Source organism: Drosophila montana, unplaced genomic scaffold (genome assembly GCF_035044405.1).
Source record: "Drosophila montana isolate Dmon_TW-CO22-7 unplaced genomic scaffold, ASM3504440v1 contig_1417_1, whole genome shotgun sequence".
Taxonomy (NCBI): Eukaryota; Metazoa; Arthropoda; class Insecta; order Diptera; family Drosophilidae; genus Drosophila; species Drosophila montana.
The window spans coordinates 580,183-589,143 of record NW_026996370.1 but is presented as its reverse complement, the minus strand read 5'-3'; the positions used below and the strand labels follow the sequence as shown (position 1 = coordinate 589,143).

Below are 8,961 nucleotides of genomic sequence, written 5' to 3'. Positions count from 1 at the left end.
TAGGTTGGATTAGGGTATTTCATCTTCGGTCTGCCGAAGTTAGCAGCTTGGCTCTCTTAATTTTCTTTCGCAATATTATTGTATTTAGTATGTACTTAATCCATGTGTAACTAACTCTTCTTATTGTTTACGTTTTCAGTAATGTGTATAACCGTTAATTTTAGTTGTGAACTTGAATTGAACTGTGTGTTTTTACAATTCTTAGCAATATTTATTCGTAAATGTTTAATTTTTAAGCATTTAATAATATCATATGTGTATTTTGATTGTGAATTCAATTAATTTTTAATTTTTACTGTGATAAAAAAGATGCAAATAAACAATGGCAACAATTTCAACAAATGGCAAACGTTTTTATGAATAAAAAAAAATCGTAGTTTAAATGAAAATACTGCTCAATAATAAACAACCTATGGTAATAGTGCGAATTGCATGGGCTTTAGCAACGTATACGTAATATTTCTCAAACATCTAAGACAGCAAAACAAGCTGTGTTCATATATGACAGAAAAAAAAAAAGAAAATGAAATAATGTTTGCTTAACTTTTCTTTTGTTAGCCTCCTGCATAGCTGGCATCTAGGCGAGGGTTAATAATACATTTTGTCTCTAGACATGACACATTTTAAGCTGCTGCAGCAAATCTTTCAAGTTATTTAGTTTAGCCGGCTTTTTGTTCACATCACCCGCAGCTGCTGCCACAATTTTAGCTGTTATTTTGCGCTGAAGTGCAATGGCCTCTACTTTTTTGGATAGCTGTCAATCAATGGATGAGAGTTACAGTTACAATTGATCCGAAAATAAATCCACAACTTACCTCGTAGGCACGTTTGATAATGCCGTGTGGCATGCCTGCCAGCTTGGCTGCATTAAAGCCATAGGATTTGGGGCAGGCACCCGCTGTGTATTTGTACAGGAAGGTGACTGTCTCCTGTGTGGGATCTGTGTTGTCCTCATTCTCAACCATGCACGCCATATGGCCCAGTGTAATTCTTTTGTCTGTGTGAAAGAAGTCAATCAGGTTGTGGTAATGCGTGGAGAACAGTGTGCGACACTTCAGATTGGCCAAAAAGTTGACCACTGAGGCGGCGATAGCGGTGCCATCGTAAGTGGCAGTGCCGCGTCCCAGTTCATCGAGCAGCACCAGAGAGTTGCACGTGGCATGCTTCAGTATAAGCGACGTTTCGTTAAGCTCCACCAGAAAGGTGCTGTGACCAGCCAGTATATCATCCTGTGCGCCTAGCCGCGTGAAAATTCGATCCACAAGCGAAAGCCGGCAGCTGACAGCAGGAATATGAGCACCCTGGAAGACATAACAAAATGAGTTATCTTAGCACACAAGTCCATGCCAATTACTATTTACAATTTGTGCCATGATAACCAACAAGCCGAGCTGTCGCATTAGCGTGCTCTTGCCGCCCATATTGGGACCAGTGAGTAAAGATAGCGGTGCCTCCGAGTCAGTGCCCAGCTGCAGGCCATTGGGTATGTAAGTAGATGGATTTGCGCATGGATGATAGCCCTCCTCCAGTTCAATGAAGGGCTGTGCCTGCTGCGCCGAGACCAGCTCTGGCACACAGATGACCAATTGCTGGCGCGCATATTCCGCCAGGGCGGCGAGCACATCTAGCGTGGCCACACAGTCGATGCACTGCTTCCATTGTTGATAGTGATTGGAAAACTTTTCGAAGAGGCGACGAGCCAAATCCTTGAGCACCGTATTCCTCGCCTCCTCCGCCTGCTGCATGTCCTTCAGCAGCGCCTTCGTTTCCGTTGTGGTGTAGCGACGTGCGGGCTTCTTGCCCTTGAGCTGACCCTCCAGTGCATACGACTTGTTGGCCTTGTGCGCATGCGACTCCGGCACCTCCAGCTGGTATCGTTTTTTATCCGAGCCAAAGTATACAATACGACACCCAAAATGACGCTCCTGCTCGGTAAGATAAGTCTCTAGGCGCTCCTGGACGTCTGCTATGCGCTGCTGCACCTCATCGTAGTCGGCATCCACGCCAGTCTGTGGCGCAATGACACCCGTCTTGTCGGCTGCCTCATGATCGAAGGCATTCTCAAAAAACTTCAGCTGCTTGCTGAGATCGGGATAACTGCCCCCATTGGGTGGCAACTGAGTTAAACGCTGCATTAGCTTCGTCTCGCATTGCTGAAACATGACCGGCAATTTCATGAGCGTCTCGAATCCCTTGAGTATGCTCATAAAACTGCGCAACTTCTGTTTGTTGTACAGCTTCTCCTCGAAGAGTATGGCCCTTGAGTCTGGATGCTCTGTTTGGGCAATGCGCTTGCTGCCGAACAGATGAATCTGAGCCAAATGCCGCTCAAAGTCCGGCATAGGCGCCAGCAAAGCGCGCAACTGCTGCAGTTCATCGGGCTGGCGCAGCAGCTCTCCAACCGCCTCCTGTCGCTCACGCAGCACAGCTAAATCACAGCTGGGCGCGCATAGCCAATGATGCAGCAGCCGTTTCCCAAACTTGGTGCAGCAATGATCCAGCGTCGACAGCAGCGAATGCTCCTCGCCAACAATGCGCAAATTAGACAATGTGGTGGCATCCAATACCATGTGTGAGCGACGCAGTGTGGCAGCCAGCGGTTGCTTGGTATTCGCCTCCTGCTCCTGATCGGGCGGCACATACAGCTGATAACGCGCCATGGGCAGCACTTTGGGCTCCAGCTTACATTTGGCTATGTAGTGAATGCACTGACCCAGAGCTTTGAGTGCCAGCTTGTAGGGCTCCGCAGGCGTGAGGCCCAGGTGATCCGTGTCCGACTGCATGGTGCGCAACACCAATGGCCAGTTGTCCTCAGAGCCATTGCCGGCATAGTAGCGCTCCGCTAGCAACTTCAGCGTCTTCTCAGCGCTGCAGAGCTGGTTTCCAGCGCAAGGCAGCTGCTCCTTGAGTATGCCGCCGAGCACAGTGCGTAGAATTTGTTGCGTGCGAGAGCTAAGCGCTGATTTCTCGTGAAGCAGCTAAGAATGGGATAAGGGCTCTTAGGATAGTTTGTCAATAGAATCAACTTGTACTTACCAGGACGGGCATATGATGGGAGATCAGCGTTAACAGGCGAGAGCAGCTTTTGTCATCATCGAATTCGCCCACATGGAAATCACCAATGGAGGTGTCTATAAAGCAGATGCCATATTTGCTACTAGTGCCCGCATCCCGCTCCACTATGGCCAACATATAATTGGGCTGATGATTGGGTCCGATGGCGCACTGCGAGCCAAACACTTGGGTGCCACGATCTGTTATCTGGCAGATCTCACGAGCAACAACCTTGTCGAACTTTGTGGCCTTTATTCGCTTGCAGCGCTCGGTCATCATGTCCGGAGTTTCGGTTTGCTCCACACGTGCCACCTAGAGCGGGAAGAATAAATGTTAGATTCGTTTTTACAATTTGCTTTCTGTACTCACCTTGTAGCCCCTGTCTATCAGTATGGAGGACATCTTGTCGAAGGAGATTTCTGGAAAGCCAGAGTGGGCAAATTCGCCGCGCATGTAGGTAAAGCCCAGCTCATTTACGCCCACATCGGCATCGCCGTGATACAGCTCATAGAACTTGCCCACCTTGAAGAAGAGCACACAATCGTAGTTGTCCGACTTGAGTATCCACCACTGACGCACGCCCGGCGACTGTCCATTGAGAAACTTCTCGGGCACGTGCAGCGTACTCTTGTCGTAGTCGGGATGATCTGGTCGCCTGCCGGCCTTGTCTTTAATCTTGTCAGGCTGCAGAAAGTCCAGCTTCTGATGTGGCCACACAACTGGTTCATCCAGATTTGATGTTGTGGTCACAATTTCATCGTATGCAGCGTCCTTTTTGGCATTGCTTTGCAGCTGTTGCAGCTTTTCCATGAACGTGCCACCGACAGCCAATACAGGAGCATCCATTTTGGCCTTCTTGCTGGCAGGCTCATCGTTGTTGTTGTTGTTTATGTAGCTTTTCGAAGCCTTTGTACGCTGCTTCTTGGGCGTGGGATCGTCGTCTATTTCCAGCTCGCTGGGCTCCACTTCCTCGTCGCCGCTTTCGCTCTCCTCACTGATGGTGGCGTCCTTGCCATTTGGCTCATACTCGGAGCCATCATCGGAAAAGTCTGGCTCCGATTTGGATTCGTATTCTTCTTCGCTTTCTGATTCGGGCAATATAATGCGCTTTCGCTTACGTTTGCCTTTCTCCTGCTCCTTCTCACTGCCCTCTTCATCAGTGCTGGCCGAAATCGGCAACTTGCGTTTGGCAGCCGGCTTAGATTCCTTTTTCACTTTCTTCAGATTCCCATTCTGCAAGTTCTCCTTTTGCTGCTCGCTGCTACCGGCGTTGCTGGGCGAGAGTTTCTTTTTGTCAACTGCTGGCGATTTGGCAAAGTAGTTGAACAGAGTGTTTTTTGGCGTTCCACCAGCGCTAGTATTTAGTTTCTTGGACATTTTTCAAGCGCCCAGACCGGCGTACCAATCTCAACTACCAAGAAGACAAATGACGCCAAAAATCTGCGCCAAAATTGAGCGGCAATTAATAGCAGTGCAATAACAGAGCCGCAGCATAACATTAATTATCAAAGTGGCAACGACGAACTGCGAAAGTGTGGCAACGCTAAAATAAAACATCTGTTTACTTTTCGTTGGCTACGCAGAAAACGTTTTGTTTACAACGAAAGTCAAAAATACCAAAAGGCCGGAAAAGAATAAAAGTCAAAATAAAATATGTCGCTGGCGGATGAACTACTTGCAGATCTAGAGGAGGACAATGACAATGACATCGACGATGCCGAAATGGCCGATGCCGACGATGTTGAGCAGGCAACACTCAACCACGAGCTCGCTGAAAAGTTGCTGAAGCCTGGGCCGAATCTTATGGAAGTGGACGTAACAGTCCAATCCGTGCGGGAGCTGTGCAAGCTGCGCGACTCGGAGCGTTTACAGAACACTCTAAAGCAAATCGAGCACTATGCAAGTCGGCAGCGAAGCGCCGCCGAAATGTTGGGCAGCGTGGAATCGGATCCGGAATACTGTCTGATTGTGGATGCGAATGCGATTGCCGTGGATATTGATAACGAGATCTCTATAGTGCACAAGTTCACAAAAGACAAGTACCAGAAACGCTTTCCGGAGCTGGACTCGCTAATCGTGGGCGAAATTGAATATTTGCTGGCTGTCAAGGAGCTGGGCAACGATCTGGATCAGGTCAAGAACAATGAGAAGCTGCAGGCCATACTCACTCAGGCCACCATCATGATAGTCTCGGTCACTGCATCCACCACGCAGGGGTAAGTAATAGTTCCTAATTCAACCAACAGCATTTAATTGTTCGCGTTTTTTTCTTAGCACCATGTTAACGCCCGCGGAGAAGGCAAAAATCGATGAGGCCTGCGAAATGGCAATCGAGCTGAACAATTTCAAATCCAAGATCTACGAGTACGTCGAGAGCCGTATGACCTTCATAGCACCCAACTTGTCCATGATTGTGGGCGCCTCCACAGCTGCCAAACTTTTGGGCATTGCTGGCGGCCTGACCAAGCTCTCCAAAATGCCGGCCTGTAATGTGCAGGTGCTGGGCTCCCAGAAGAAGACGCTCTCGGGCTTCTCGCAGACACAAATGTTGCCGCACACGGGCTACGTCTACTACTCACAGATTGTGCAGGACACGGCGCCGGATTTGCGACGCAAAGCGGCGCGTCTTGTGGCTGCCAAGTCGGTGCTGGCAGCGCGTGTTGATGCCTGCCATGAGAGCGTGCATGGCGAGATTGGTCTAAAGTTCAAGGAGGACGTCGAAAAGAAGCTGGACAAACTGCAGGAGCCGCCGCCGGTGAAGTTCATCAAGCCGCTGCCGAAACCCATCGAGGGCAGCAAAAAGAAGCGCGGCGGCAAACGTGTACGCAAGATGAAGGAACGCTACGCGCTTACCGAATTCCGCAAGCAAGCGAATCGCATGAACTTTGGCGATGTAAGTGTATTAACATGTGTATTCGTTTTACTTGTTAAATGATTAACAATTTATCCCACTGGCAGATCGAGGAGGACGCCTATCAGGGCGATTTGGGCTACTCGCGGGGCACCATTGGCAAAACGGGCACTGGTCGCATTCGTTTGCCGCAGCTGGATGAGAAGACAAAGGTGCGCATCAGCAAGACCCTGCAGAAGAATCTGCAAAAGCAGCAGGTCTACGGCGGCAACACGACTGTGAAGCGTCAAATATCGGGTACTGCGTCCAGCGTGGCGTTTACTCCACTGCAGGGTCTGGAAATAGTTAATCCACAAGCGGCGGAGAGATCCCATACCGAAGCCAAGTATTTCTCGAATACATCCGGCTTTCTGTCCGTGGGCAAACGCACCACTTAAAGGGACCGCGAGTTTCTTATAAAATTAAGCATTTTTATTTAGCAATTTGTCGGCATTGTGAGATGTTCGATGCGCTGCGGGATTTGTTAGGCCTAATAAAGCTGGAGAGATTCTTGAAATAGTCCACATATTGATTCGCTAACTAAGCTTGCCAACTTCCAGTTTACGTTGAAGGGCCTCCCACGAGTTGTTTAGGAGCACCGCCAAAATGCCCGCCACGGTGAAGACGCCGCCAACAATCGAGCAGCAATTGGTGGCAAAGTGCCCAAAGGAGCTGCAGGGCAAATCATGTATGACTACCGACTTATTGAATCTTAGGTCTAACAGTTACTTACACATGCCTCTCTGCGTACTTGACCATCAGCGGTGAGAGCTCATAGCTAAAGAAGATGCCCGGCATGCCACGCTCCCGATCAGTTAAATCCTTGCGATGCCGCGTGACCGAGAACTGATTTGTATATATGGGCTGGCCGTCGCTGTGCCGCTCATAGAGCGTCGGCACAATTTTCAAATAATAGTTGAACATTTCACTTTTGGATTCTGAAACGATACATTTTCAAAAATTCAAATTTTAAAAACTTATTTGCATTGCATTTCATACATATTGATTGCCGTTACAGTAGAAGTGTCATTAAATTGAAGTATCATTCTGCTATAGAGACCAATGCTCACAAGCGCCATCTGGCAACATAAAACTGAAGTTTAACGCCAGGGCTGCTTTGGCACACATGTTAAACTTTTGACAGCGACAATTGGGATAACAAAATTGTTTTTTGTAAGTCGGCGCCGACAAAACTAAAAAATTTCAGTTTTTTGGGCAAATTTGGGAGACGAACGCCGAAAAAGCCCAGACAATAATTCAAATAAGAAAAAATTGAAGTCCGCTAACAATTCTTGCAATACAAACAAGACAAAGTGCAAGTCGCAGAGGAGATCGCCAATATGCCGTTGCCCAGCGGTTCCTTCTCCCAAAGTGGACCCACATGCTTTGATAAAATGAAGACTGGCTTCACCATTGGCTTCTGTGTGGGAATGGCCAGCGGTGCCCTATTTGGCGGCTTCTCAGCACTTAGGTGAGCCTCGACAAACGTGCACTTGTCCACGCGTGACGCAAGTGTCGCACGCACTTGGATTATGTAATTACCGGCTAATTATATGAAACTGCAACTTTTAGATATGGACTACGTGGACGCGAGCTAATAAACAATGTGGGCAAAGTGATGATTCAAGGTGGCGGCACTTTTGGCACCTTCATGGCCATTGGCACTGGCATACGTTGCTGAGAGCTACCTGACCCGGATTGCATTTTGATTGAATATAATTACACTTCCCCCATATCCCCAACCCCCCAACATATGCTAAGTTTTTAAGTTAACTTAAAATGAATGAATGCTTTAAAAATTTATGCTATGTATAAGTTATTGCAATAGACGAGTTGTTAAGCCAAATCCAAGCATGACCTTTGTACTCACCCTGTACATCCACACGCAGCCCGTCCAGTGGATGCGTTTTGGCAAATTCAATCTTCTCGCCGAAAGAGAGGTGATTAATGGTGTGAGAGAGCTTCACATTGGTGAACTGAAAGTCGTGTATGTGAAACTGACGGATGGAGAAACTCTTGCCGGGAGCAAAGTGGAAGCTGCCTGCCATCTGAACGAAGTACAACAAATATATATTAATTGTCATCCGGATGAGCTGCTGCCATGACTTACCCGGTTCACCTCTAGGTGGCCCTGTATGCGGCAGCCTTCCTTGAAGGCATCTTCATCGGTGCGCTTGTATTTTCCTTTGCACTGCTCGATTTTGTCCACCTGCATGTTCCACTTGCGCACCCGATACGCATCTAAAACATCCTCGCACGTGTTGCAGCAACTAAAAAAAAAGGTTGAAATGGTTATAGAGGAAGTCAGTAACACTGTGGATACACTCACTGTGTGGCATTGTGCTCGGCACCGTAGCAGCTGCCACAGGTGCTGTTCTTATTGGGCGGCGACACGGCCACAATTTCCTTGATGGGCGTTTCCTTTAGGGGCTGTCCTTCGAGATCTAAGCGATGCTTGAACACATCGTGGTCCACGCGCAAATGCGTGTCACCTGAGGAGTCCATTGCATCCAGTGATATATAATTGCATGCCAAATTGTGCAGCGTGACGTCCAGGTTGATGCGCAGCTTGTGACCGCGTGTCGTGTCCACAAAGAGCTCCTCGCTCAGCATCGGCTTCATGTAGTTGAGGAACTCCAGAAAGACAAGCAGGCTTATAATGCTGCTACTAATGATTGTAACTATATTACAAGAAACACATTTAGCTTATTTGTTTATATTGTATACAAAACTTGAAACTTACCGGCGGCGCCGCCCACTGTGCGCACGCTAAAATCATCTAGGGTGCGCGGATACGCATCCAGTCGACGTAAAACATCAGCGAATTTCATATTTTATACACAAACACAAATAATTTAAAAGAAAGATACGTTTAAAAGAAAATTTACATGATTTTTATAAGCGGCAAGCGAATTGACGAATGTGACGTGGTTGATAAACAGCTGAGAGGCAACGACACAAAACAAGTGGCTAAGCTGCCACCTAGTCGTGGTGCTGCCAGATCACTGAAAATTAGT

General features: G+C 47.9%; 4 protein-coding genes across 4 annotated transcripts; 2 read left to right on the top strand and 2 right to left on the bottom strand.

Annotated features, from left to right (window-relative positions):
- Window positions 1–158: 158 nt before the first annotated feature.
- Window positions 159–4,481, bottom strand: Msh6 (DNA mismatch repair protein Msh6). The gene is made up of 5 exons (XM_064684681.1): window positions 3,424–4,481; window positions 3,037–3,366; window positions 1,362–2,978; window positions 816–1,301; window positions 159–754 (listed from the first exon to the last, which is right to left on the bottom strand). The coding sequence occupies exons 1-5, from the start codon at window positions 4,429–4,431 to the stop codon at window positions 608–610; spliced, it is 3,588 nt and encodes a 1,195-aa protein (XP_064540751.1). The 5' UTR covers window positions 4,432–4,481; the 3' UTR covers window positions 159–607.
- A 133-nt stretch (window positions 4,482–4,614) lies between these two features.
- Prp31 (pre-mRNA processing factor 31) lies at window positions 4,615–6,461 on the top strand. Its single transcript, XM_064684718.1, has 3 exons — window positions 4,615–5,270; window positions 5,329–5,947; window positions 6,013–6,461. Exons 1-3 carry the CDS (start codon window positions 4,708–4,710, stop codon window positions 6,340–6,342), a joined length of 1,512 nt encoding a protein of 503 aa, XP_064540788.1. The 5' UTR covers window positions 4,615–4,707; the 3' UTR covers window positions 6,343–6,461.
- Window positions 6,355–8,961, bottom strand: LOC135430168 (endoplasmic reticulum-Golgi intermediate compartment protein 3). The gene is made up of 6 exons (XM_064684725.1): window positions 8,688–8,961; window positions 8,274–8,625; window positions 8,055–8,214; window positions 7,815–7,992; window positions 6,678–6,882; window positions 6,355–6,616 (listed from the first exon to the last, which is right to left on the bottom strand). Exons 1-6 carry the CDS (start codon window positions 8,773–8,775, stop codon window positions 6,481–6,483), a joined length of 1,119 nt encoding a protein of 372 aa, XP_064540795.1. The 5' UTR covers window positions 8,776–8,961; the 3' UTR covers window positions 6,355–6,480.
- Window positions 7,095–7,790, top strand: LOC135430174 (reactive oxygen species modulator 1). Its single transcript, XM_064684732.1, has 2 exons — window positions 7,095–7,415; window positions 7,517–7,790. The coding sequence occupies exons 1-2, from the start codon at window positions 7,285–7,287 to the stop codon at window positions 7,623–7,625; spliced, it is 240 nt and encodes a 79-aa protein (XP_064540802.1). The 5' UTR covers window positions 7,095–7,284; the 3' UTR covers window positions 7,626–7,790.

What these genes read in the sequence shown, in the direction of transcription:
- Msh6 (XM_064684681.1), bottom strand. Translation starts at nt 4,431, where the DNA reads ATGTCCAAGAAACTAAATACTAGCGCTGGTGGAACGCCAAAAAACACT. An exon ending in TGATAGACAGGGGCTACAAG is followed by an intron (nt 3,367 to 3,423) that starts GTGAGTACAGAA and finishes TTCCCGCTCTAG; the next exon opens with GTGGCACGTGTGGAGCAAAC. An exon ending in TGGTTATCATGGCACAAATT is followed by an intron (nt 1,302 to 1,361) that starts GTAAATAGTAAT and finishes TATGTCTTCCAG; the next exon opens with GGTGCTCATATTCCTGCTGT.
- Prp31 (XM_064684718.1), top strand. Translation starts at nt 4,708, where the DNA reads ATGTCGCTGGCGGATGAACTACTTGCAGATCTAGAGGAGGACAATGAC. An exon ending in ACTGCATCCACCACGCAGGG is followed by an intron (nt 5,271 to 5,328) that starts GTAAGTAATAGT and finishes TTTTTTTCTTAG; the next exon opens with CACCATGTTAACGCCCGCGG. An exon ending in ATCGCATGAACTTTGGCGAT is followed by an intron (nt 5,948 to 6,012) that starts GTAAGTGTATTA and finishes TCCCACTGGCAG; the next exon opens with ATCGAGGAGGACGCCTATCA.
- LOC135430174 (XM_064684732.1), top strand. Translation starts at nt 7,285, where the DNA reads ATGCCGTTGCCCAGCGGTTCCTTCTCCCAAAGTGGACCCACATGCTTT. An exon ending in GGCGGCTTCTCAGCACTTAG is followed by an intron (nt 7,416 to 7,516) that starts GTGAGCCTCGAC and finishes TGCAACTTTTAG; the next exon opens with ATATGGACTACGTGGACGCG.
- LOC135430168 (XM_064684725.1), bottom strand. Translation starts at nt 8,775, where the DNA reads ATGAAATTCGCTGATGTTTTACGTCGACTGGATGCGTATCCGCGCACC. An exon ending in GCCGAGCACAATGCCACACA is followed by an intron (nt 8,215 to 8,273) that starts GTGAGTGTATCC and finishes CTTTTTTTTTAG; the next exon opens with TTGCTGCAACACGTGCGAGG. An exon ending in AAGTACGCAGAGAGGCATGT is followed by an intron (nt 6,617 to 6,677) that starts GTAAGTAACTGT and finishes TTTGCCCTGCAG; the next exon opens with CTCCTTTGGGCACTTTGCCA.